Source organism: Apteryx mantelli, chromosome 30 (assembly GCF_036417845.1).
Source record: "Apteryx mantelli isolate bAptMan1 chromosome 30, bAptMan1.hap1, whole genome shotgun sequence".
In the NCBI taxonomy this organism is placed as follows: Eukaryota; Metazoa; Chordata; class Aves; order Apterygiformes; family Apterygidae; genus Apteryx; species Apteryx mantelli.
This window is the reverse complement of record NC_090007.1, coordinates 4,659,169-4,686,188: the sequence shown is the minus strand read 5'-3', so window position 1 is coordinate 4,686,188 and position 27,020 is coordinate 4,659,169. Positions and strand designations below refer to the sequence as shown.

The following is a 27,020-nucleotide window of genomic DNA, read 5'->3' as shown; positions in this document are numbered from 1 at the left end:
GGCGGGGAGGGCAGTGAAGGCACAAGACAGGCTCGTTTGTCCGGTGTGTTTACAGCACAGAGTACAGTATGCTTTATCACAGAGCCTAGGACAGATAGCATCAATTTACAGTTCTCTGGAAAAAGGTCTCCCGACAGGAAAAAAAAGAAAAAAAAAAAAAAGAAAAAAGCGCTCTCATGACTTCCCCCCCCCCCAAAAAAAAAAAAGAAGAGAAACATGACAACACCTATGGGTTGGCAGCCCGTTCCCAGCGCCAGCCCCCCACCCCCCGGCCTGCTTACATACATCCGTTACATGGCGCACACGCACGAGTGGACAGAGGAAAGGGCTGGGGACACGAACAGCCGAGAGAAGATACACGGGTCTAACGTAGACGCTAACAGAAAGAAAATCGGACGTGATCCCGTACGCCTGAGCCACAGCCTTCGCCTTTTCCTTTTCAGTAAGAGCTGGAGCCCGATGCTGGCTGGGAACGGGGAAGAGAAGGAAACGCTACGGCTGGTCCCGGCCGCCTGGGGAGCATCGGTACTGCCAGGGACGGCTGCACTGCATTTAGGAGCCAGGCGAGGACCGAGGGCCACCAAGCCCGCACCAGCCCCGAGCCCTGCCCGCACCAGTGCCACAGCTGTGCCGGCTCAGTGCCGAGACCCACCATCTCTCCGGCTGTGCTAAAAGACTCCCTGAAGTGCAATTTCAGCACGCAGAGCAACGCCGGCCCCCAAGGAGGCAACGCTGCAGCAGAGGCAGCTCTGGATCCCATCTCTCATGAGCATTTAGGGATTTCTGTACCCCTTTGACAACCCCCAGCTTTCCAGTTTGTCCCATCCCTCCACTCTGCACCTGCTTGTAAAGGCTCTGCTCTTTACATTAACTCTATAGCAAGTTTAGTTGCCTGCCACCTTGTGCAAACTGAGACATCTCCCTAGAAGAAATCTCTCAGGAGACCCCTGTTTCCCCTTGCCAAATCCATACCTGGTGGGCATTTGTGGCAGGCAGCAGCCCGGGCTCCGCATGCACACATCACCCTAAACACCCACACCTCAGGAGACCACGCTCACTGCAGAAGTGGGGCAATCACTCTTGCTGTTTGGCAAGAGATGCTCCCTTCAACAGCCCAAGCTGAAAGCTCACCAAAAGCCTTAGCAGAGAGCAAGTTTCGCCCCAGGGCACTTCATGCAGAGCTGAGGGTCTAAGCCGGGATGATGGGGGTTGGAGAGCAGTGGCAAACGAAGCTACTTGGGAAATGCTGTCTCACTAGGCTACTCTGCTCAAATCTTGGAGGAGCAGAAGAAACACAGTGCCTCCTTTTAAAGTTGTAGACATCATGGAGGTTACACCAGTGACAGCAGCAGCCAGCGATCAACTGGGTCACTGGAGAAAAGTCCTAACAGAGAAAGTACATGCAGCTCATTTCCAGGATGAGGTGGAAGTACAGCTGGGGAGATGTTCAGACCAAGGACTGGCCAGGGCTCTCTTTCCCCCCCAAGAAGGGTTGATGCTCTTTCCTGCGGGCAAGACCTAGTCCTTGCCTCCTCTGATTCTGGTATAACCTGCCAAAGGGAGCATTAGCAGCAGTTAGGAAATGCTCCAAAGCTCCCCAAAGCTGTGACCCTGCTACCCATTGGGCAGCAAGTATCCGAATGCAAAGTAATGGACAAAGAGCAAGCTTTAAACTCCAAGGTCCTTTTAGCCTCTACAGGAAGTGGAGGTTCAGCAGTTCTTTAGCACAGAGGTAATTGGACAAGTAATGTGACACAGCATGGACTGTGTGCAGACTTGGAAAGGGGCAGTTGTCATTTCAGATCAGTATCTCCCTGAATAAAGGCTAGGGGGTCCCTAGGAAGGTCCCCTCATGTTGGCAAAGTTGTTCTAATCCCTTTGCACATCCTTTCATGGGACCTACCCAGAGCCGAGAGCTTGTAACTCTAGCAGACTCACTCGCTCCAAAGCGTTCAGCGTTACACAATTGCACGCACAAGGATTGTCTCAAAAAGCCAGGACGCCTGAGGAAAGACAACATTTGGAATGAACATATTGCAAAAAAAAGGCCTGGGCTTCCCCACGTGTTCTGGGACCAAGCACAGCTCCAGACTGCAAAGTTCATTCACCAAGATCCTTTGTGAAGGTTGGGCTCAGGTGCTTCCTGCACTGAGGCTGAGCAGCTTCAAACACCCTGAAATGAGGGGAAGGAATAAAGTTTCAGTCTCTGCTCGTAGACAATGAAAGATGCTCAATTTTAGTCAGTGTGTGCTTGCAAAGTCAAGCTGAGGCAAAAACCACTAGCCCACGAACAAGGTGGCACCAGGGCAGCTGGGACTTGGTTCAGACAGTCCTAGCAGCGTCCTGGGCTCCTCCCCAGAACTACATTTTTCCAGTGCAGAACCCAAGAGCGACATTTTAAGATGCAGAAGAGATACAGTTCCCACTGGCCTCTTTCCTAACAGTGGCTGCTCTGCGCTTCCGGAGGAAAAGAACAACAGCTACATTTTTAACATTGTTTGAAGCCTCTTGCTTTCAGCCCAGAGGCAAGTTACTCTGTATGTATTGCACGTCTCCCAAGTCCCCTCCGCTGAACTGCTGAGCCCTGCCGTAGCACTAGACACACACAGCTTGCAAAGCCCATACAGGACTAACACAAGGAGATGTGGTGATCTAAGAGCTCCTTCCCAGCCTGCCAAAGGGGCTATCATGGAGCAGTGCTCCTTGCTAGGTGAATTAGCTGTCAAGTAGCTACTGAAAGGGGAGAATTTCCTTAAAAGATTTTTGATAGACTACTCTGGTAAATATATGAATAAATCTAATGGCAGCAGCTTGCAAGAACCCCAGCCTGTACTCTGAGAGCAGCACACCTTACCACCTTCAGCATCTGCAGGCAAGGGGTGGAAGTCTGGGTCCCATACTTCTAGGCAAGAAATAATGTCAACTCATGAAGGTCCTCGCCAAGTTCATCACGTTGCAGAGGGGAAGAGCTTCCCACCGGCCCAGGCGCCTTCTGGGACCTGAATTAACCTGTCCTGAGTGCTGCCGTGAGGACAGATCAGAGGGGACTGAGCTCCCAGAGCAGGGTCCCACTTCCACACTCCTCCATGAGGAATCCCAAGGACGGTTTGAAGATTGTAATGGGAATGGAGAGATCTTTGACCATCTCTCTCGAGCAAGGCCTGTAAAGCACACAGACAAGACCTAGCTAGCTCCCTCTGCTCTAAAGGATTTCTCTTCTCTCTGGTACAAGAGGGGTGATTGCTAGGGAATTGAAGACAACGCTACAGTACCCTGCTGAGAGAAGGATGAGCCTAGTCTGAACACTGCTAAGTGACACGAAATTTTCCTTGTCTCATCCAAAGCCTGCGGCCCTTGAAGAGCAAACCCTCCACATCTCCGACATCCAAAGCAGCAATTTTCAACAGGCAGCATGAGAGTCTCCCAGCTTTTTGTCCAACAGAGAGAGTCCATGAACGCAATACCGCCTGGCGCAAGTAGGTGCCAGAGCCAGGCTTCTGTTACTGCCTCCAGTGTGCGGACGTGCATGCGTCTCCCTGACTACCCTGAGGTACGGAGGATACATGTGAACCCAATGTTCTGTGACCCCCGATTACTTGGCAATCGGATACACCCATGAACATGCGCGGTGCTAAGTGGTTCCAGTAGGATGCAGTGTCCGGGCAAACCCCACCTGGGGCTGGGCAGACTCGGGAACTCTCACTCCAGCGAGGCTGGTCTGTGGAGATGCACAGTTCTCATCTGTCCATGCCTGTCACCAGGCAGCAGCCTGGAGCAAATGTCGGTGCGGCAGCCGGTAAGACAAAGCGTGGACTCCGAGCACAAAGGGACAGGGCGACACAGAGCAGCGCAGCACGTGGTGAAGGCAGAACCCATCGCGACGTCTGGAGGAGGGCCGAGGTGACCACGTCCCTATAGCCAGGAATCGTTTGCTTCCCCCACACAGTGTTACAGATCAAGAGAAGTCACTAGCAATTTTTGAATCCAAGTAAATTGGCATGGCTACTTTGGACTACTGTAACATGGGAGCAATTCTATTCAATGGCCTTTAATACATTGCATTTACATAGCACCTTTCATCCCAGGGTTTAAGTGCTTTAACGAAAGTGGGTACTGTACACCCATTAGCACAGGGGAAACCGAGGCACAGAGTGGTTAAGTGACTTGCCTTAGGTCACTCGGCAAAATCGTGGCAGAGTCTGGACAGCCTTAAACCTCCTGACTCCATCAGTTGGTTAGACCACACTGCTGCCTCAAATGAAGCCACTCCGGTCCCTGCCCTCCCCAGCAACGTGCTCCTACCAAATCTCCAGTGAGGTCTCACACTCCTTTCTGATGCACAAATATATGACAACCAAAAGAAAGAAAAAAAGAAAAAGAAAAAAAAAAGTGCAGTAAACTAAATGTTTAAAAAAGCACATTTGTGCTGTCTCTGTGCAAAGATAAAAGAAATAAATACATGATTAAAAAATTAAAAAGGTTCACAGTATCACACATGGATAGGTAGCTACGGTAGTGCACGTTTGGAAAAACACTGTGTTACTACCCAGGATTCTCTACACCCAGCTGGACGTCTCCGTTGGGAGCTGCGGGTGAGCGGGTGGTTTCTTTGCTGCCCACGTCTGGGATAAGTAGAAATACACGGTTAGAGTTTTGCTCCGTTCTGAAATGCAGTGCCTGGGATCCTGCAGTGCAGCAATACTGGTGTCAGCAAGCTCTTCCCCATCCCACTGGAACGGCTGCATCAACGAAAAGGGAACACATCGACCTGCAGAGGGAATCGCTGCTCTCTGGGGCTTCTGTGTCTGCATAGAGATTACTGCAAGAGGCAGAGAGAAGAGAGTCAACACCTGAGCACCCGCTCTGCGTTCAGTTAGATCTGAGCCCAGCCAAATCCCCAGAATCAAAACGAACATGAAGAGAGAAGCCTGCTTGTTTTGCACCCTCCAGTAATGACAACATGACCAGAGCACTTCAGATCCCCAAGCTTTCATTGCGCTAAATGATTCAGAACAAGCCAGAAGCGCTGTTGAGCTGAATTGGTCTCTCGCCTGCTGCCACTGAGCCAATCTGAGATGCAGCAGGACTCTGCCACAGCCATGCAAGAGCCCCACGCTGCAGAGGCCACAGCAGCTCCCTCCTGCAAGCTGACCTTGCAGAGGGAGCACGAGCTCCGAACTTGACCCACCGGGCACCCGGCACATGTTTCTCGTACACTTACTGTATCGCTCTCCTCATCGGAGACAGAGTGGAGTTGAGCGCTATAGTGGAGCGGGGAGTAAACCCAACTCCTCTCGTCTGTCGGCTGCCAGAGTGGCCAGAGACGGCGGGGAGAATGCAAGGAGAGCAGCAGCAGAGCAGGGAGCAAAGGAGAGAAGAGGAGAAAATAAAAGGAGAAAAATAAAAGAGTAGGAGACAATACAGTAAGAACAGCTGTCCACCTGGAGGGAGAGAACTGAGCTCAATGCCAGGTCTCAGCGAGGAGCCTTCCTCATCCTCAGTACATACCTGCTCCCCAGCAGCTGGGACAGCCTGCCAGCAGCTCTGACAACGGACCCTGCTCCAGCTACAGCGGGAATGGCACAACCTCCCCCCCTGCACCTACCGTGGACAGATTTTAGTGCTTTTGAGGTGCCAGAGAAACCTCAGCTCCCTGCCACAGCCTCACCCTCATTTTAGAGGGACCAAGACAGACGTGGGAAGTGACTTACCTAAGGGCACTGACAGAGGGCTCAGCTCCTGCTGCCCAGTCCTCTGTCCCAGCTACCAGCCCCCTGTTTCCTGAGCCCCTTACATGTTACGAGCTGGCATCTCTTGGGTGTCCAAGGGGGCTTTTAGAGTGGAATCTGGTTTGCTGTGCCTTCCCCCTTCCCTGCAGACTAAGCAAGGCAGCAGATGGGCTGGTTAGATCATGGTGGATGGTGGTCACAGAGAAGAACCAGTTAGTCAGTGATGAGACTTTTGTAGACAGTGGCGAGATGGGAACAGGTACAACAAAGGAGGCAAAACACAACTGGATCTTGGACAGAAGGAGGGGAACACGGATGTGTATCTAGGGAGCTGGCTGTCACAGCACTGGGCAACAGCATGACAAAAATACACTTCTGTTTCCGACTCAACACAGAGAAACCTAGGCAGATTCAAGGGCTGGTGTCCATTTCCAGTTTTTCCCAGGGGGATCCGCTTCCACTGTGAGGTGGTTTTGTCAGCTCTAGAGGTGCGCCGAGATCTGAAGGAGAGAGGAAATTCTCTCCTTCGACTGAGCCCAGGCTTGCAAAGGAAAGAAATGGAGCAGGGTACTTGGAAGAAGCCTGGGAGCGTTCCCGGCCCAGGAACCAACAGTAACAGTCTAAGATGTACAAGAAACTACGAGAAGCCAGAGGAGCTTTGAAGCACTGGGCTCCACATGCTGAACCCCAGCGATAATTGTAGCTGCATTAGCAGAGACCACTGGGAGGAAGGAAGGAAAAGAAACCCTTGCCTGAAGCTTCTTCTAGGGCTCTGCTAGAGATGAAGGAGCACTCAACACTGCGCAGAGCCTGTCTTGCACCCCGTTTTCCAACCACTCTGACTGAACACCATGCTCCAGCCAGCCTCTTTCAAAGGCTTTTGGGAGCCTAGATGCAGGCAGAATAAGAGCTGCAAACCCAGCATGGAGCTAAAGGAGCATCCAATACTTGGAAATAACCCTTCCGGTGCTGGGGCAGCCAAACACAGCAGACAAGGGCAGGAGGAGCTGCAAGGAGAGGCCGCCTGTTTGCCCACATAGGTACAGCACTTTTCTCATGCCATCAGCCAAGCTGAGGAGCACGTTGCAAGCTTTGCCCCTGCTTCCCCATGCACCCTGCCCACCTGATGGCCTCTCCACTACTCCCTGGCCTGGTTCCAGACAGGCAGGGACTGAGAAGACCACACGACAAATGCTTGTGCTGAGGCCCTGACAACACTGTCATTACCCACTGAGGAAGGTATCAGCTCTCCCCAAAACTGTGAAGAGAAATATCACAACCCAGAGGAGTCTGAGCTCTGGATTCAGTCCCTAAATGCTGAACTTCCCCTCTGTATCTTTCAGAAGGTAAAGGAAAACCCTTATGGCTCACAGAAAACCTGTGGTGAGGAGGGAGCAGAAGTACCACACTGGCTAGGGCTGGGGAGCAGAAACCTTTCCTAAACCCAACAGTGTATCTCAACTCCTTTGGCTTTAAAAGCTGGTCAGTGTCCCAGACAGCAGAAAAAAAGACCAGCCGGAGACCTAAAAGGTCACATTTGTACCTGGATTTTTATCTGCTTCAAAACATCTTGCAGGTCTCTTTGGAACCCAGTCTGGCTTCCTGGGCCAAGGGAGCTAAGTCTAACATCACCTGCAAACATATAGATGCCTCTGACTTTCTGGCCAGGTCTGGTGCCAGCAAATTTGTCCAAGGGCTAGATGATACTATAGCCCATCTCATTCCAGGAACTGTGCCACTAGCCTGAAGATAAGTGGGGCAGAGTCCTCATTTCTGCAAGATCCTACATTGAGATCCACTTAAGTATTTTTTCTCTCTGCTTCCCATTTTTACCGGGCCGGTTCCTAGTAGCCACACAATACAGAGCCATGACATCCAAGGGAAATGGAGCCGCTAGCCCCAGTGTTTCAAAGCTGCAGCTCTGCTCCCCTATGTGCTAGCATGTTCACTTACAGTCCCAGAGGAAAGCGAGGTGGTTCGGAGTCTGCGCTGGCGGGGAGAGTAAATCCAGTACCTCCCATCTGTGAACTGGATGGCCCGAGGGCAAGTGAGGTGAGAAAGGAAACAGAGGAGAAAAGGATGATGTGAAAGAGAGGATGAAAGAGAAAGCAAAACGAGGGGTTGGGCAACTCCAGGCCTGAATGGATCAGCAGGCAGGAAAGCCGTGCATGGGAAGAGCAGCGCCTGTGCCCTGCCACAGTTTCTGCTCCTTTATTCCCCTGTGGGTGAACAGGAGGATAAAGTGCTTTCCCTTCTGAAGCACATTGCCAAAGATAAGACCACAGTCCCCTGGGACTTGCCAAATCCTTCTCTGCACACAGCCTCCCTTCACTGATCATTGCTCCTGGAGTGCTCCTATAGAGCAGCTGTGGCCCAAGCCCCACTGCACTCAAGTGCAGCCTCACTTGAGCGGCAGTTCAAGTAATTTTTCCAAGGAGAGCGCCCGTGGGAACCCAAATCAGCTTTTCCCTTCATCCCAGCAGTGAGGGAAACACTCCACAGCACGACACACATTTAATGCAAAACTCAAGGGCTCAGATGAAGTATGAAATGCTGATGAGCAGCCAGTCATGCTCTCTATGAGCACACACTATACACAGACAGCTTCCTCCAGAAAAAAAGCAGCCCCTAGAAAGTCAGGAGGAGTCCATATGCCCAGGGACAGGGAGGAAGAGAAGCTGACCCCTGCTAGAAGACACTTGCCAGTGGAGCAGGCAGTATCTGCAGGCAGCTTGCACACAGCTGCCGTCCACAGGCAAAGAAAGAGCAGCCAGTGTTAGAGGGAGCTGTTTGCATTTTGAACAGCATGCACAAAAACCCAAACAGACAAGCTCTTAAAATGGAGCCGATTCCTTCTGCAGCTCCCACGAGCCTCTAAATGACTCGGCAACGAGTGAGCAGTTCTGCAGCAGAGTCACGCAAGCACAGGGAAAGCCAAATGTTGCTGTTTTTAGGTTAGCCTGAAGGAGCTTATCACAGGGTTCAGCTCTTCTCTACCGCCATATATCTGACAGCAATGTGTTGGAGCAGGGAGGAGCTGACCACCTCTTAATGAGAAGGTTCCAGTGCCAGGACACAGGGGAGAGCTGCCACAGGACAGACTCTTAGCCCTGCACTGCTCTGGGAGTCCAGGGGACAGGCACATATTGCTGAACTCCTCTCCAGCCTGCAGAAGCTGCTCAGACGTTGCGGGAGCTGACTGAAGAATACAGCCCCAGGCTCCACCGCACTCTGCTGCCAACCAACAACCACCTCACTTACTCCCTGTCTCAGTACTAGATTTCCACTGCACCATCTAATGCATCTGCCTGCAGAGAAAGGAAAAGCCAAAGTTCACCAGAGCCTGAGGTCAGCCCCACTGCAACAACCTCCTTTCTGGCTCTAGGTCACCGCAGCACACTTGTGTGCAGGAAAGCAGCAAGGCATCCTGGCTGAGGAAGGAAGGAGATTCACCTTGGCTTATCCCAGGAGTGAACATGCTGGCCTAGTTAAGCCCGTCAGTGCTGGTGCTTAGAAGTAGAGTAGCACATCTACAGTTTCATCTACAGCAGCAGCGTCACCTGTTTGGGCTCCATGACATGCTGTTTCGAGTTCTTCAAGGGTTAATCCAGTTCTCTGGATTCAAAAACCTGTCCAGCATTAAGATCTCGAGGTGCTCAACACAAGGATGGCATAGAGCAGACCACTGCCCCGCACTCGACTGCCTGAATTCAGACCAACCATTCACGTTACACCCCTAACGAGCCAGGCAGAGAAGGTATCTTACAAAGTATATGTCTGTGACTGGCACATCATCTTCATCCGAGGCCTGGCTGGCTGGTTCGGAGGCCTGGCTGGCCGTCTCCACCTCTATTGTAGCTGTGGACGTTACAATGGCACAGGCTGAAGAAGCTGCCTCTCTGGAGTGGGGAAGAAATGACAGAGTCTAGTCACTGTGATCAAAAAGGAGGAGCAAGCAAGACTGATTTACTACACAGATGCTCCATTTTCACATCCAGAAAGATCAGATCAGGTCAGGCCAGAAGCAGCAGTGCTCAGCAGTGTCTCACTGAACTGTCTAGAGGAGCACCTATCTCTCCAGGGAAGTTGGCAACCTACAAAACCAGCTTCCAGCACAAATCCCACAGATTAAACAACACTGGGCAGGGCTCTGCAAAGTTATCAAACCCTCAAACACTCACTCTTTGTCGTCTTCTTCGGGAGCTACGATCTCCACATCGCACTTGGGTTCCAGCTCTACGCTGATCTGCTGAAGCTCTTCTTCAACCCGCACCTCCTCGTGCGACCTGGAAAGCCGAAGACGCACAGGCCCAAATGCTTAGTTTGGCACTATGCCGCCTCTACTCATGCACAGTTCTCAATTTTAGGTCAGTGTAAATCAGCCCCGAGTCAGCCTCACACACTGCAGCTGGCCACGGGAGTGAGCTGAGCTGGTCTGCCTCGGCACACGGCAGCCTGCGGCCAGCCGCTCGCGGCACGGAGCTCACGGCAGAGACCGAGCCATTGATTTCAGCTCAGAGGGAGCAGTCAGAGCTTCCCAGGACTGAGATTTCAGATAACCAAAATTCCCAGACAAAAGGGCCAATCCCTTCAAACTGCAGTGCTTGAAACCACAGGGGTAGGAAAAGAGGACAAGAAGAAAGGGATTAGGTTGCCAACCCTGCAGAAAAGATGGGTAATGTCACATTGGATACAGGAGGAAAAAGGGGAATTGGTCTCTGGGGAAAACCGGTGTCCAGAGTTAGCCTGGTGTTCTCTCTTAACAACACAAGGGCCAAAGCCTCTGACCTCTTCTGAAGCTCCTAGCGCATCAAGCTGTTCAGGTGTGCTCCAGAGTTAACATCAGATTTTTCTGCACGCTCAGGAGCAGTTTTTGGCACTGCCTTCAATTTAATATCTCATGCTATTAAAGTAATTGCTTATGTTAGTGGGGCTGGTTTTAGAGTCCCCATGGGAAGGAGGAGCTGGTGTTTGCCAAGCCAAGGGAACACTCTGAGGGAAGGAGCTGTGGGTTTATAAGCAGTACCAGCGTGCTCCGCTCCATCCCTGGCCGCTCCTCGGCTGGGAGCAGGGCCCTGGGAAGCACTGCAGGGAGGCTGGGAGCTGGAGCCAGCAGGCGGCACTCCTGTCCAGCTCGCCATGGCTGGGGCTGTGCCGGCACCAGGGCTCTTGCCACTTCTTGCAGTGGTGGATTTCAGAAACCTGGAGGGAATTCCCCAGCAGATTAGAATAATTCAGAGGTGTGACACATTCCAGGCTTGAGAAAATTGGATAAGGGCTTTTTCATTTCAGCTCAGGAATGTAAATTCCCCGAGATTCGTGCATTAATAACTTTGTTCTTGCAGTGGCTTTCACCAGGGGATCACAGAGTGCTTTACAAATACACAGGTCCCTGCTCCCCTAGAAGTGACACACACAGACACCAGCACCAGAAATGAAGACACAGGGGAAAAAAATAACCAAACAAAAAAAAAGTAACAAAGGCCACATCTACGAGGGGGCTGTAACTGTGGCAAGTCTGTGATGGAGAGATCTGCCCCTGAGGAAATCACTGAGCTCCCTGTACTGTCCAGGGACAAGTACTTCTAGGACACAATTCACCTGGCCTATTTTCGGATGAGCAGTTGCATCCGACAGCGACTCCCTCCATTATGTACAAAGGGAGCATGGAGTGACTCAGATGAAGTCACTGCTTTTTCCCTGGCGGGTCCCGTCACAGGCATCTGAGTTTAAGCCTCTGATTTTCAGCACTTTCAAACAATGGACTGTGCAGGAGGTGAAATACTTCACGGGTCCCAGCTGCTTCAACAGGTGCTACGAGTGTTCAGCAAGTAGGTCTTTGCCCTCCAGTGGCAGGGACTAACCAAGACTCAGCGACACGCACCATTCAGAGGTGTTCTCATTAACACATATCACGGAAAGGAATTTTTTGATCCATGTATCCGGTCTGAAGCTCAACAAATCATTAAAAACTAGAATGAGATGTCTGCGAGGTGGTGCAAACTCCATTCCTCTAAAGCACCAGACACTGATTGCAGAAAGAAGATGTGAGCCTGTCCAGCAGCTAGCTCCTCTGGCTATGGCATACCTCACAACAGAGTCTCTGGAGAGCATTTCAAAATCTGGATCTACAACACTTACAAGATGTCCCAGGAAGCCAGGGCAAAATCAGCAAAAAAAATGCAGGGTCCTCATTCAGATTCTTCTGACACATAGGTAATGGAGTCAGTTTTACTGGTGCACAAATATGCAAGGTAATTATATGATATGCACCTCTAAATCCCGACACCTCTATGCGGTAGGGAAATTTTTGTCACACTTTGCCCTTGGCTCTGAGCCGCCCATTACTGCAGGAGGGGAAAAAAACCCCAAAGTACTTGAGTTTCTGAAAACACTAGAAACACGTGCAGCCTCTAAACTACTTCCCTGGAGACGGTGGGTGCTCGGTACCTCTCAAAGTCAGAACCCTTTCCTATATTCATCTCCAGTGCACCCAGATGGCAGACAGATGCACAGGAGATGAACATTCCTGCTTTTAAGGCTTGCTTACCCAGAGAGGGACATAAGGGACTGAATCCCTTGATTCTGGTGATGGTTGGCTGGGTGAGTTTGGACAACTCACTCAGGCTGTCCCCTTTCCCACCAAATAACAGGAGTAAATTCCTTGCAAAGCACTCTGAGATCTGCTAGTGAGGAAAATTCTGTAAAAGAAATGGGATCATTCAATCGCAGGAAGAAGCTCGTCATGCTGTAGAGGACCACCCCAGTCTTGGAACTGCAGAGGTTCACACTCAGCCTTCCAAGCCTTCCTTGTCCTTTGGACAGGGACAAACATGAGGTCTCTGTGCAGCAGTGTTAGAAGAGATGTGACTTTTCTCACCTGCCGTCCTGCCCCGAGGAGTGTGTGCGCCTCCTGTGGAAAGAAACCAGAACAGCACAGTTTGAGGAGGGATTTAAGACAGAAATCCTACACTGCCCCCAAATCTAACTCCCCACCCCATGAGGGAGATGTTCTACTTAACAGCTGACACTTCTCCCAGCAATAATTAATCCCATCAAAGCTGTGTCTGCTTGCTCCCAGGAGAGATTTAATTAAAATTGGTCATTAGCATTCCAGAGCATAGGGCAGCCTGCTGAGATCTGCAGCATGAAGATGAACAGCAACCGCTTGACTCTAGTGGGAGCAGGGCACGGGTGCTGTCCTCACCTGTACCTGGGCTGCTCAGAGGTCTCCGAGGGGGATCGCTCAGGAACGGAGAGAGATGTTGAAGACAGCGTTGTGGCTATGGAGGCCGTGGTAGCTTCTTCGAAGGAAGGCGGCGTGCAAGGTAGCAGGTCTGGCCTGCCTGCTGGCCCAAGCAGAGGGCAGGGAGAGATGTAGGAAGGAAAAACTGAGTAGTCAAACACCAACACCTTATCTACACCAGCCCTGTGCCAGGCCACTCTACCATCACCTGCACACCCACACTGGGACTGGCCACTTAAAACTATGAACACACAGAAAATTTAGCTGGGTTCATGACTGCAACAGTTCGTCCCAAGGCAGGTTAGGACAACATAGGCTTCCTCTAGAGAGAAACAGTAAGCACCATTTCCTGCCCAAGGGTAGGAGTTTAAAGACATTACCAGAAGCATAAGGCCAATGAAAACATCTCACTGGTAACCAAAGCTGGATTAAAGGCTTGGACTGCCAGAGATAAATATCCAAGTGAATTAAGAGATGAATTGAGTGCTCACCGTTTTGCACGGGTAGAAATCTAACACTTATGCACTCAAGGATCTTGCCTTTCACCACTCATCTGTAAATCCAGCGCAGATGGAAGTGTTAACAAGGCAGCAAAGAAGCAGACCCATTTGCCTTTTTGCAAACACATGATCTTGCCCCCTTATAACTTCCCAAACACTGCCATTACAGTCCTGTAGCTCCCAGTCCCCTTTCTCTAAGGGTGGAAAATTCAACGAACCAACTTTCTGATTGCATCTGGTCTACAAATGCTGGTGCCAGTTGGCAGCGGCTGCCTTGCAGCAGTGAGGCAAGCAACCATTTTTACTGCAGAACCATACAGTGCTGCAAAGAAGGGATTTGGTTTTCTTCAATGCAGAGATGTCGCTTCCCTAAACAACTAACTGCTAGTGCTGTGACAAAACAACATACTCTTACCTTCTCCCCTGCCCTGGTTAAGTTTAGCACCTGCAAAGCACAGCAAGACATGGAATGAAGAACTATCCACCAAAGATGATGTGTGTTTGGTGCACGGTGGGGAACTGAATGAGAACAGGGGAGGAAGCTAAGGAACTGCTAGGAGAGAGAGGGTAATCACACAGTCATCAGCCACCAAACGAGACCATTACCTTCATCATCAAGCGTGGGGTAACTCCTGGCTGCACGAAGATCATACTGGGTTTCGTCCTTTTCCGAGGGAAGCTGGCTAGCCGAAAATGCAGCTGTTGGACCGGGTGTCTTGACAGCTAGCAAGGCACTACGCCCTTTCTTTGAGGGAGATGATTTGAGAGCTAGATGAGAAGAGTGAATGAGACGAGGAAGTTACCACCGCTACCAACTATCTTCACACCAAAGACACCCTCCCCTTTGTAGGGAGAGGTGTCTGCCCTCTGACACACGCGTGTGCTCTGCAGGCTCCATCTCCTGGAGACCGATCTCTGCTGTCAGGCTGCATGGAGAGCTTCTGGGCTGGAGTCTGAGGAGGCCAAAGAAAGCTGTGACAACCCCGGGGCTTTGCAGTTCCCCAGCTTTTGTTTATACTGCAGTGGAAAAGCCTGCTCAGACTCCAGCCCAGAAGCTTTCCACACAGACTGAAGCAGCAAGATGGAGATAAGGCTCTGCCTCTCCCACGTCGCAAGGACAACAGCTCTCGGACTATGTACACTTACAGGAATTCTTTCGAAACACCGTGTTGGTCATGAATTTGAAGAATCTCTCTGCATAAAAGCTGGGTCTGTGTACTGACACTGTGTCCTACAAAGGCAAGAAGCAATTGTTTCATTTAAAAGTCATCCCCCAAGACAGAGAATTTCTGTAACAACCAATATAACCTTTATAGCAACATTTAGCACTGATAGATCCTTAAAATGGAAAGGCTTAACTGAAATGATCTGATTAATGCTATATATAAACCTGAAGCATTGCTTTTGATTTGATTGCATTTGATTACATTCTCACTATAATTTTATAATGGATTTTGATTTCTTTATAGGCTTCCCAGATTTCTGGAATATTGGTCTGATTACATCCGTCAAATTTCTTCTGGTTTTGCTGGCTGACATTCAAAGCACACCTGGATATATCTGCATTTGACACGGACACCAAAATTCAGCCAAGGGTCTCCACACATTTCAAATGTTCTGCGCTTTCAGCTTAAAATTCTAAGACGGAGGCTGTCTGTTTCTGATGTTCTGCTGTGCTACTATGACTCGGCATCGACACATTTCCCTTGCCTTATTATTTAAGAGAAGCTAGGATATGCATTACTGAAAAATAGTTTCCACATCTGAAGTTACTCTTTTGTAAACACACACCTGGCTGCTGCAGGAGACAAGACAGCAGAGGAACACTGAAAGGGATTTAGTAATAAATAGCTTACTGAAGTGGAAACACAGTCAATTACCCAAGAGAGCAAAGACAGGGCTCCTCAACACATAAAAGAATGCACACGCCTTGTGCATACAGCTCCTGGTGTCATGGGGAGGAGGGAAATGACAGATGGGAGCAGAGGAGGAAAGCTGGTAGCATGACAGCTAAGCATGTGAGGAGGTGGAGTGAGCAAGAAAACCTGATTGGGAATAAGTGGTACTACACCGCTGTGCAGGCATGAGAGGCAAGAACGATTCCTTTCATCAACTTCAACTGTACCAGTTCAGGCACTATAAATAGTGACATAATTGGCACCAACTAGTATAAAGGAAACCAAGGCAGGTACCCCCAGCAAGGCCTCGACAATTCTTGCCTCTGTACAGGCACTCACCCCATCATGGACAAGGGCCTTCCAGGTATGTTCTAGCTTCTTGATGAACCTAATTTCAGAGGAGAAGTGGAGAGAAAGAGTTGGATTCAGGTCTGTATTCTACATCCAAGCCACTTTTCATACCCCGCACAGGAGAGATGACAGAGTTGCTAATGATTCCTCCTTCATCTGGAGCATAGCTTTCCTCCAGCCAAGAAAGGTCAGCTGTGCACACCAGCATCTCTGCAGTCAGGTCAGGACCGCCTGGGAACACTACAGGTGGGGAGGAGCTGGGCTGGAAGAGGGGCAGAAAAACATCTACCCATCCTAGGTACAGAGACAGGGAACTTCTTCATGAGCAACTCATTATACCTTAGAAAAACGGCTCTGTGCCACCAGCTGTTCTAAGGACGAGATAAAAATTCACAGCCTCTGACATGCATTGGACAGACTGCTTTAGGCAGCCTGCCTACTCGTTATCAAACTCTTCAGGAGAGGAAAATCTTCCTGCTTTCATCCAGTATAAAAACAGATGTTAAGACACTTAGAGGACAGATGACTGCAAAGCTGCCTTACCTGTATGACTGAAGGATATCTATTATTCCTACATGTAGCAGGAGACGCTCTCCTTTGCCATTCACTGCTGGGATTCCTCCCATTCTGCAGGTAAGACAAAACCCCAGTGAGCAAAGCCTTAAAAAGAAGGGCTGTAATACCCCGAGATCTGTGCTTCACCTTCAGCTGGGAGGGCAGATGGCAACACCGAAAAGAGGGCTCAGTGATGCGGTGGTCAGGCACAACACAAAACCTGCAAGGTCACTTTGCGCAGAACCATGGCAAGTCCCCGACTGACCCAGACCATCTCACGCAAGGTGTCCCTGGAGGTGCCTGCCTGGATCTCTAAACACAAAACAGCAGCACAAGGACACGCGTTGCATGGCAATAGCCCTACCCAGACCAGAAAGCATCGCATGGATTTTCTTGGCTACAGGACATGAGTGCATGCTTGAGGCTGAAATCAGTCGCTCGGGAGAAGCACCATAAACTATTCTGCGACAGCTGGGGGGGATGTGTCCCGGGGCAGTTTATAAAGATGGTATCTGAGGAACAACCCTCCTCATTCAGGCACCCAGCAGCTGGGTGTTAGCTCCTATCACACACAAAAGCTGCTCCCTGCACCAGGCATTATGCAGCCATTAGCAGTTTCTTCTGTATCCTGGGTATCTGAGATTTCTGGAGCATAAAATGCTATTTTATTCTGGGGACCAGATTATTTATCAAGTCAGCAGGAGCTGCCTGCCTCTTAGGGCAGCAAATGTTTAAGGATGAGGGTATTTCCAGTCCCATCCGCTCAATCCACAATCCTGTCAAAGGTGCAGCAGCACTAGGGCCAGTGCAGATCAGGAGCAGGCAGGCGTCAGGCAGGCCACTGCAATTAAGGATGCTTTTTGAAAGAATGGCAACACCAAAGTATTTCCTGGCTCCAGCATGACTGATCCTCTGCTGAAACTGGAGCAGCTGGTTTCAGACAGCACGGCTGCCGGTGGCAAACGCAGCAAACTCCACCGCTTATTAGCAAGCCTGGACCACGGAGCCAGAGAGACGGTCACAGGAGCCATCTGCGGCTCAAGAGACACAGCCTAGGCACAGCACAGGCCGGCTACTGGGCAACGCCCTGACCCACTGCTCCACCAGTTACTCCAGCACTCACCTCTCTGCTGAGCAAAGGCCGTTTGCTAACCACACTAGGAAGGTTTCAGGATATGGTCAGCTATTCCAAAGATGAAGTGACCAAAAATAAACACCAAGCTCCTAGGGACAGGCTGATCCCTACTTCCACTCCAATACTTGGATGCTGAGCTAGAACTGAGCTAGTTTCTCCTCCCCAGAGCACAGATGGTGTTTTAGAGGCTGTAACAGGGGCCAACAACCTATGGCCCAGGTTAAAGATTTCTAGGCAAAAATCACCGCAAGGCTGGAGTCTACTTCCCACCCCAGCTTCCTGCTTTCACAACACTGCCACAGCACACTGCTTTACTGGCAGCAGTTCTCCATAACCTCCCTGAGAGATGCCACTCCCACAGCTCACATCGGCCACAATTAGGGATCTACTACTTCAGTCTCCGCTTCCACCCCTCCCAGCAGTGCAGAAGAAGCAGATTTTCACCTACGTGTCGTCTGTGTCTATGGACTCCCCCCGGGCAGCCCCACCCTGGATGGACTCCATGGCCGTGGAGTAAAGTGCCTTCTGCCCCACGGGACGCTTCTCATCCGACGTGCTGTGGGCTCCCTCAGACTGTCGCTCCCGTTCTTGCTGGTCTATGTTATGAACCCCAAGCAGGAGGCTGTAGTCCATGATTTTAAAACTTTCCAACACCTACAGGTTAGTATTGAGTTTAAGAACAAAGACAAGTCAAGCCAGCAGTTGCTTACAAGCTACTTCAAATGCAGCACAGACCCCAAAGCCTGGAACAGCTCCTCAATATTCATGCAAACAGCTCCTTAGCCAAAGCTTGAGCATTTCTGACCAGTCATTTCTGGACTCACTTAATCTCATAGATTTTAGCCATCCCACAACCCAAAGGGCTGAGGACTCACAAGTAACACCGTTGTACCACGCAGCTATTGCACATTGTATAGGAAAAGGTTTTTTTAGCCCAAACAGGCCAGCTACAAATGAGGCAGACTGCCACAACTGGATGCATCAGGCAAATGAACGCAGTCTTAGTTCTCAGAAACTATCATGAGATTCAACTTCACTGCTTTGCTTTTAGAGGGGAGGAGCAGTGGAGGGACTTATCCCTGCTTTGGGGTTAGCAGATTAGCAAGGTTCTCAATCATTAGCTCTTCCTCACGCTCGAGAGCCACAAACTTCCTTAACCCGCTCCCCAAACTGTCCCCTCCTTACCAGGCAGTCTCGTTGCAACGTTTTCACCAATGCACTGAAGGTGTCCGCATCCAGCATCAGGCCCTCAGGCATGTCTTGTATGAAGTCTAGGTCCTTGTACGTAGGGCTGGACTTTTCTTTTTCCTTCTTGGATGCCCGGCGTTTGTAGGTCGAGCCTTTCAGGTCAAATTTCAGGTGCATTTTCACCACACGAGGCAAAATGTTGTTCATCACGACCACGCGGATGTTTTTGCCCCCCGATTGCACGCAATAGAGTCCATAAAACTTTGGTAGCAGCGTCCGTGGGTTCTGGTTCAGGTTCTGCAGCAGGGTTGGAAAAGCATCAGGAAAGGTCATTTTGGCAGAAGACTCCTGCTGTGTTCAATACAGAGCCCATGTTAAAGGATCTTGGAGCTGTCAGCAGACTAGGGGTTCTTCAACTAGAGATTTTCTGAACTTTGCATGAAAGCTTACTGCATAAATTTGACAAATTCTTGCATTTCAGTGGCTTTAGGACCTGAAAATACCACTATGCCTTGAATATAGGGAATCAGATGTTCAGATCTCTCTGGGCAAATAACCAAGTCCGGAAATTCCCTGCTTTCCCCATCAACAGCAGCTAAAAAAGGGAAACCAAACTGAAAGAGAAATAAATACAAATAAGTGGGAACTTCAAGTTTAAAAATATCAGCTATCTTCATCTGTTTAGAAGCGTCAGAAATCAAGAGCTGTTCTGTGGCCCAGAATAAACCAGGACCACAATATTTCTAACAAAACAACACCAATTTTCTCCTTCTTTTAGAGTCATCCTATAAAACACACAGTTGGCCAGAAAGCACGGATATCCTGCTCTGCTATCATGTCCTTTTTTAGGCAGCTGTATTATTAGAAATGACATGACAGGCATGATTTGCTTGTTCAGCTTTGGGGAAGTTTGGGAAGGAAACAGAACATCTCTGCACACTATGAAAGAAAGGACAGACCGGACAGATTCTCTGACAGACAGCAGAAGCAAAACCGTATTAAAATTTCATGCCCCTCATCTCACCTTGCCTAACTGGGCACACGAGGGAGCCCTCTGTGAGCGTGTTGTTCAACACAGCGCAAGCTAAAAGCACCACAGCAGCAGCCAAGACCAAACGCAAACACCACTTTCCCAGCTTAAAGGTAACTCAGGATGCGACCATTCCGCTTCCTTTTCACTAGCTCGTTTTACGCTGGCGAGTTTCCGCAAAGCAGCAGAGAGATCACATGTAGCACCCCAATAACTCACAAACATCTGAATGCTACAACAAGCATCACACACCTGTGTACCAGGCAGGTAAGTTGCTTTAATTCTTTAAATTGATCGCTGGCCGAGACAACTGCAGAATTCAGGACAACAGTGCTTCTTTCCATTCCCGTTCAGAATCCCTCCACCTCATTTACTACATGCATTAGGCAACATGTAACGCTTTCCAAAAGAGCTCATACTATCCAGGAGCTTAAGTACCACTTTCAAAAGCAAGCGACTGTCTGTCAGTTATATACGGTCACGCAAGTCCCTGGCTAACTTCGGAAAATTTTACCCAGCGCACATTGAGCGAGAGAGGTATCTTCGGAAAAAACAGCGTGCAAACACATAAATCGGATGCACTGCAACACACACAGACGGGGCAGCCTTAACATCACCTGCCATAAATACAACCTTTACTTCCACATCTCTAGGGCAAAAAAATCTCTGGGTGGCCCCAACTAAATTTCAACGCCTTCATCTATAGAACTGGACCCTTTGATATAGTTATGCAGAGAGACAGTTGCTGGTTTATACACCTTTCTAGGCACTGGGGTTGTGGTTCTGATTTACTACTTGTCATCTCAAGACCTCCGAAACAGACACCTGGGGAGCCTTTTTCAGGCCAGAACATGTCCACGAGCTATGACACAATTATCTGCCTTAAATTTATCTAAGGAGTTTGCAAATAATTGGCAGGGTTTGTGCTTCTGGGACAGGCTTCATGACACACTGTTAATGTTGTCAAAGGTGCAGGGCAGGCAGGCCACAAGAAACCCAGGTGGGTGACATGCCCTGTGCAATACTTTGTACAGAAACATTGTCACTACAAACCCAAGCCAGGCCCAAGGTGCAGGGTGATACACACCATGTAGTAGCCAGGAAGGAGTTTCTGTAAGAATTCAGCTTCTTTGTGCATCACAGTTTTTATGATGAACTCATCGTCGCTGGTGACATAGAAGAGGGAGCCGCTGGCACCAGGGTTCGACAGCTCTATCAGAGGCTCGTTACATAATGAATACTAGGGAGGAAAAGAAAAAAAAAAAGATTATGTCTTTAGCCCCAGCTCATTGCATACCAAGTTCTACGTCCTTCTGAGCCTTCCCAGCATGCAGTCTCCCTGCAAGATTAAGAGGTAGCAATGCTTAAATGAGAATTATTTTCATTATGGGTTAGGTCTAAGCAGCAAAGTTGATGGACAATTTACAATTAGAGAGCAAGATTACAGTTCAGAGCATCCCAGCTGCTCAGAATCAAGCTAATCTGCTGCTTTCAGTAACATTCAGGCTGAATAATGACATCTTATCTTTTCCCATTGTGCGTGTACATGTGTATCACATTTGGGCTTCTTTCAGCACATTACCACAAGCACAGACAGAATGCTCGGATTTTAAGAGATATGACAGTCTGCTCAGGGTACCATATAGCACTGTGCTGGAGGGAACAAAATGCACTGGCTGTTCTCAGTCTTGAGCTGCCCTGTTAGATATGTGTTTTATAGTCACATCTCACCTCCTCAGTACTGCTAGGAACACGTGAAAAGTATCAGACCAGGTCCCCAAACAAGAGGACGGGAATCAGCACTATCTAAGAACAGCAAGGGGTTTTGTATTCGGAATTGAACTGGAAGGACATTTCTAGACATTAGTATGCAAACAGCAGATCCTCAACTGAGAATATGCCTAGCAGCAGAGTGAAAGAAAGCACAAGCATGCACGCGAGTGCAAAACACTTTGCAGCTAGGTACCAACCCCAAAACCTTTGCAAATGTCAAGTGGGTTCAAGGCAGCTTTATGTTGGAGGTGCCACCAAAGAGGTAAGACGGGGAGAAGGCGGTTGGATGTGTAACGGACGTAATCAGAGCAATAAATTAAATGCTCATCATTACATACTGAAAACAGCTTTCAGCACTGCACAGACTAACGATCCAAGACTTTATCAAGTTAATTATCTCATGCATAATTAAAGGCATTTGCTGCTGTGGCAGGCAAGAGAAAATCAGGGGAAGCAGCAACAAATCAGAGCTGTGACCTTTGGAACTGAGGCAGGCTCTTTGCCTCACTCAAGTTTTGAATCACTCATCAAATCGGCCAACATTACCTCGGATGGCATAGATGGGATGCTGTTATTGTCAAGCCGTGCAACGGCACGGACTCGTTTGTACTTGTATGTTTTCAGCCACAACTACCCCTGTCTACAGCTGGAGTCAGAAAAAAGGGCTATTGAAAAGGGCTGGGTGGGGGGCGGGGGGTGTGTGCACGCGTGCCTGCGCACTTACTTGTTGTGCTCCCTTCTCCAGTTCAATAAATGTCCTGTTTTAAAGAGCAGGGCATCACATACATTCAAGGGACCAAATTCACCGCTGGTGTATCCCAAGTCTCATCAGCCTGTACTACTGGCTATGTTAAAAACAGCCTTTCTAGCTCTGAAGAGCCTTCTGAGCACAAGAACAGGCTGGATTTTATTCTGTCTTCATAAGATGATTAACTAAACTACATTCACATAGTTCTCGAGTGAGTACACAAGGAAAAATTCCCATCTTTGTCCTCAGAGCCCCAGGGGACATTACAGGGTTGCACCCAGCAGAACAAAGCTCCTTTTGCTTTTGCTTGTAAACAGAGTAAGTTATTGTCACCACAAGCAACAGAGAGGGAACCCTGTAACATAACTTCCACTGCACACCCTTACAGCAGATCACTTCCTTTCCCTCCAGTGTAAGCTAGCAGTTACCTCTTCAGAAATGAAGACTTTGGCTCAGTGGTGACAGTGCCTGCTGGGACTGTCACTGGAACTCCTCCAAACGGGAGCAGAGGCTCTAAAGCCACAGCCTGTTCCCACTCCTTGCTGGGATCAGAGTGATTCCTTGACTCTTCTCTGTCCCTTTTTCAGCAAGATTAGCTGACAGCCTTGATTTAGGGGCAGATTTACTGTTACTCCAGACCAACTCAAATAAAGCAGGAAAGACAGAAATCCAATAGTATATTCATACCAAATAATCATCTGGACGAATCCCAAAGAGTTCTCGGAAGTATCGGAAAGCCACTGGTGCATAGGTTTTGAATCTGAAGTCTGCATAATGGTGAGCTGGAGTGAGGTTACTTCCTTCGCTGCACAGAACAGACACTAGGTGAGGACAGCCTCTATATTAACATTTACCAGATATGTACATTCACATCAAGGCTGCTGTATATTAAAGATAAATTGAGCCTTGAAAAAAGACATATTAGGAACAAAATATCTTTTTTTCTGCGGCAGGACAACAAGGAAATAAAGCATTAATTTATCTGCCAAAATCTATTTCCAAAGGGTGCAAGGAATAGCCACTTGGCAAGCTGAAGGTATTTACCCACAGAATATAGCTTTTATGAGCTTTGTTTACCCACATGGTCAGAGAGCTGCCAGAATGAGTTTCCTCCATCTCAAACGAGGTGTAATTTCTAGAAAGAAATTCTAGGCAGACAGGTAGGAAGAAAAACACCTAATAAGGCTAACAAACCCAAGAATATAGTACCGCATCTCACATTGTACTTCCTTGCAAACCAGTGAACTGCAGAATCTAACACTTCCCACTGTTGTGTTTGTATGAAATAGATGCATATTTATAATATTCAGAGCATCCATCGCTGTGATCCAAAGACAGATGGAAGCTCTCTTGAAAAATTAGTGAGAGGAAAAGAAATAACTCTTCCCTTCATTTTGTTTCCCAGTCCCCTACCTTGGGAAAAAGATGCTCTCCACCACATAGAAGTCCTGCATCAGGACATCTCTCTCGGGCTTGGAGCTCAGATTGCCGACAGTATATCCAATCCCTAGCTGGATGGCCCCCTTCAGAGTGGACGAAGTGGTCTGGCCAAAATAAAAGAGCAGTCAGCAAGCATTTCACAGCAGATTACTGCAATAATATTCCCTACATTACAGTACAGTCATGCTGTGACTCTTACAGGGTTGTCCCAGGCACTACCTACTGCTAAACAAGTTCAACCAGCTGCTGAATAGATGGATTCAGGCTTTCAGAAGGTTTGCAAACAGCAAGATTATACGGTACAAGGGTACTGCATAAAATCTAAATCAGATTGGTAGCTATTAACAAACTAAACCAGGAAAGCTCAGCTGTGCTATATCTAATCCCCAGACCCAGCTTCTCTTCTCAGCCTGCTGCCTACATAGTTACTGGTCCCCACACCACAAAACCAGACCTTTTTGTAGGTGGTTTCACCAGAAGCATCAACTCCTCGATGACCTATCTTCTTTCCTTGGCCAGGCTGTCCCGGAAGTGATGGTCCCTGCAACGAAAAAGCATGGTTAAAACTCAGAAGAAAAGCTGACCTGGCTGACAAGAACAAGCAGAGTGGCATAGGCAGGACCATGCTACCACTGTCATAAAGGATGTAGTGATCCCTTTCTATCACTGTGTAAAAAGCCGCAGAGTGCAAACAGGTCTAATTGGCACCAGCAAGCTTTAAACAAGGCTATTTGAATTATACACCCATCCTTCAAGACAGCAAGTTTGAGAATACCCAATCTCTCCATCCGACACCCACAGTGCTAAAAGGGCAGAGTCCTCAGCAAAGATACTGAACTCAGGAAAGATCGGTTTGTTTCCCAGGTGCCAGATCCCCAGGCTGCTTAACTTTGTAATCAATGAGAAACCAAATAGTGATGTATTAAATCAAACAGGGAAAAGTCTATTTTTGAAAATCCCATGCCCTCAGGTTTCACAGCAATACCTCACACTTCACTGGAGAAATAAGAGACAGATAACATGGATAACACAACCCCACTCCTGTGTTCACATGGAGATAATCCATTTAAGCAAGATCTCATTCGATAACAATTCAAAGAATAAGCCCACACAGGGTGAACTGCAATAACAGCTCTTCCTGAAGTTTTGCAAAATTTTGCAGAAATGCTATAGGACTGCCAGCACTTCAGAGAGGGAACAAATCTACTCCTTAACCCATTTCTTCCCCTTCTAAGTCGTTCCAGGCCTTTGCTGCTGATCCAGGAGCAAGCAGATTGTGAATGTACCCTTTTACAAACCAAGTCAATCATGTATGGCAAAGTTTGATAGAGCTCCTTCTGCAACCCCAAGCGTAGGGCAGAACTCTGCTGTGGGGCAGTTTCATGGGCTCCCCAGCTCTTCACGAGCCCAGCAGATTGTTAAGCGCAGCAGTTCGCTGAACATGTTGATGAACCACCAACTACACTTGGGGTTTTGTTACGTAAACGAGCAGCCAGGCTTTGGATGTTCCTTTAAGCAGTGTGCAGAGAGATCCAAGGTCATTTCCCAAGTGATGATATTATATCACCGGCTCTCTCAAGTGCCGTGCAGAGCCATCTCTCAGAACTGATGTCTGGAGCAGACAATATATAATTTTGTTCAGGCTACAGAAGTTCTTTGTGCTTTAGTTTTTAATCAAGAGCTTGCAGCTATTTCTGGTCAAGCTGCTTGAACTTCTGGAACTAAGAGCCTGTCTGATTTTTCCTTCAAAAACCTTACTTCTTGCTCCGTTTTAAACATTTATTTAGCATAGCCGAGCTTGCTTCCAAGTACTCTTTCTCCAAGCAGTCGTGACTAGCAGTATAGTTTATCCTTTCCTTGCACCTTCTAACTAACAGGCTGTATCCTATTACAGGCAAACTCAAGCTGTACAGCCCTGCCTCTCCATGTGGCTCAACCACCTCTCGTAAAGTGATTAATAGACACAGGTATTGGTTAAACAAATTGCCATCACATGAAAAGCAGTAACAAAAGTCCATTCCGCAGTCCCTTGCTCTAACTGTAACTGTGTTTCCAGGGCAAGAAAAGGTTGGGCTACTTGTGCACTGAAGAAAGCAATTAGCTTTTACAGAAGTTTTGAGTTTTCTAACTATGCACATTCCTGGGGAGGTAAAAAGGTTCAAGTGTCACATTCCTGGCAGTTTTATGGAAAGATTTTGTTATTCATGTATAGAAATACTCATCATCCCAGGTGAGTAATATAAAGGGATAAGTCAGAAAATTAGATCAAACAAAAATCACTCAAACATGGTGCCCTAAGCCATGAGTGTGGGCTTCAGGCAGCAGCTTTCAGGCACAGATCCACCTACTAGATTCCCTGCTGCCAACTGCAAAGAGTTTTGCTCCAGAAGGTAACAGTGATTCAGCAACCTGCGACCTGGATAATGTGTGAGAGAAGAGCACTCCCCAGAGATGCCCCCCTGTTTTAGGGCTTCACAAATTACAGCCACCTCGACTCGCTCCCAGGAGCAGGTGAGACCCAACACAGAACACTGGAGATGACCATCAGCTCTCTGCTACAGACTGTACACCTCTTCCACACCATTACCTGAAGATAACTGGAGACAGTGCACTTGGCCAGATCCAACCATTTACATACAGACATCGTGGATGTGTATGTACTCGGCTAAAACTGGCCATACGGTGGGCAAAATCCCTTCACATCCCCTTCCTGGATGTGATCACACCAAGACAAAGACTCTGGAGACCTGCCACTAATTTTCATTCTCCCAAGCAACTGATATCAAGTTTTCAGTAGTGTTAAGTGTATTTTAAAATCCAGCTTCGTTCAAAAAGTCATACTGAAGCGTTTCCTAGAGCTCTGTGTTCTCATCTCTCAGCATGGGATTTCTAAGACCAGCTTTACACATCTCACCTCAGTGATGGCTGTCTTCTTCAGTGCCTGACCTGAGGAGAGAAGGAGAGAACATCGGTAAAAATAGGGACATGAGATTAAAAAAAAAAAAAAAAAAATTCAGAGAACAGCCTAATTCAAATAAGCAGAAAGGCCTTTAAAGCAGCTGCTTTTGCTCAGTTTTCAGTTTCACTAATGCAGGAGTCTGAAGTTATGGGGTTCACCCAAACAATTTCACCTTCAGAAGCTCCGTATTCAGAGCCAACTCATGAAGAGAGAAACCAACTTTCAGAAAATCCAAACAGAAATGCTAGATTTAAGGCCACCCATTTCCAGGTATGAGTCTGACATTCCCTTATCTGTTATGAAGCACTCCTAGAAGCGTAGGAGATGGAGACCATTAAACAACCCTTAATCCTTCAGAAGGGATTTCATTTCACAAGAGATCAGTGAGCAGGACAACTTGAGAGTTTTGCTGTGAAAAACAGAGCCTTTTTCAAGCCCTTGCCTTTTCCCCCACTTAAGAGTAAAGGG

General features: G+C 48.5%; 1 protein-coding gene across 4 annotated transcripts in view; it reads right to left on the bottom strand.

The window, feature by feature from the left end:
- Positions 1 to 46: 46 nt before the first annotated feature.
- The window catches only part of PIP5K1C (phosphatidylinositol-4-phosphate 5-kinase type 1 gamma), a 50,580-nt gene continuing 23,606 nt past the window's right edge, over positions 47 to 27,020 (bottom strand). The window contains exons 2-18 of one of the 4 annotated variants that reach the window (XM_067312896.1): positions 26,508 to 26,539; positions 24,048 to 24,134; positions 23,567 to 23,697; positions 22,841 to 22,958; positions 20,720 to 20,872; positions 18,600 to 18,899; positions 17,863 to 18,068; positions 16,268 to 16,351; positions 15,713 to 15,761; positions 14,622 to 14,706; positions 14,082 to 14,243; positions 12,943 to 13,075; positions 12,610 to 12,642; positions 9,911 to 10,015; positions 9,496 to 9,628; positions 5,222 to 5,305; positions 47 to 4,819 (exon numbers count right to left, since the gene is read on the bottom strand). In XM_067312896.1, coding sequence (XP_067168997.1) covers positions 4,817 to 4,819; positions 5,222 to 5,305; positions 9,496 to 9,628; positions 9,911 to 10,015; positions 12,610 to 12,642; positions 12,943 to 13,075; positions 14,082 to 14,243; positions 14,622 to 14,706; positions 15,713 to 15,761; positions 16,268 to 16,351; positions 17,863 to 18,068; positions 18,600 to 18,899; positions 20,720 to 20,872; positions 22,841 to 22,958; positions 23,567 to 23,697; positions 24,048 to 24,134; positions 26,508 to 26,539 — 1,898 coding nt within the window. In that variant the 3' untranslated portion in view covers positions 47 to 4,816. Of the gene's footprint in view, positions 4,820 to 5,221; positions 5,306 to 9,495; positions 9,629 to 9,910; positions 10,016 to 12,609; positions 12,643 to 12,936; positions 13,076 to 14,081; positions 14,244 to 14,621; positions 14,707 to 15,712; positions 15,762 to 16,267; positions 16,352 to 17,862; positions 18,069 to 18,599; positions 18,900 to 20,719; positions 20,873 to 22,840; positions 22,959 to 23,566; positions 23,698 to 24,047; positions 24,135 to 26,507; positions 26,540 to 27,020 lie in introns of all 4 variants that reach the window. The other 3 variants (XM_067312895.1, XM_067312898.1, XM_067312897.1) reach the window with 3 other exon arrangements.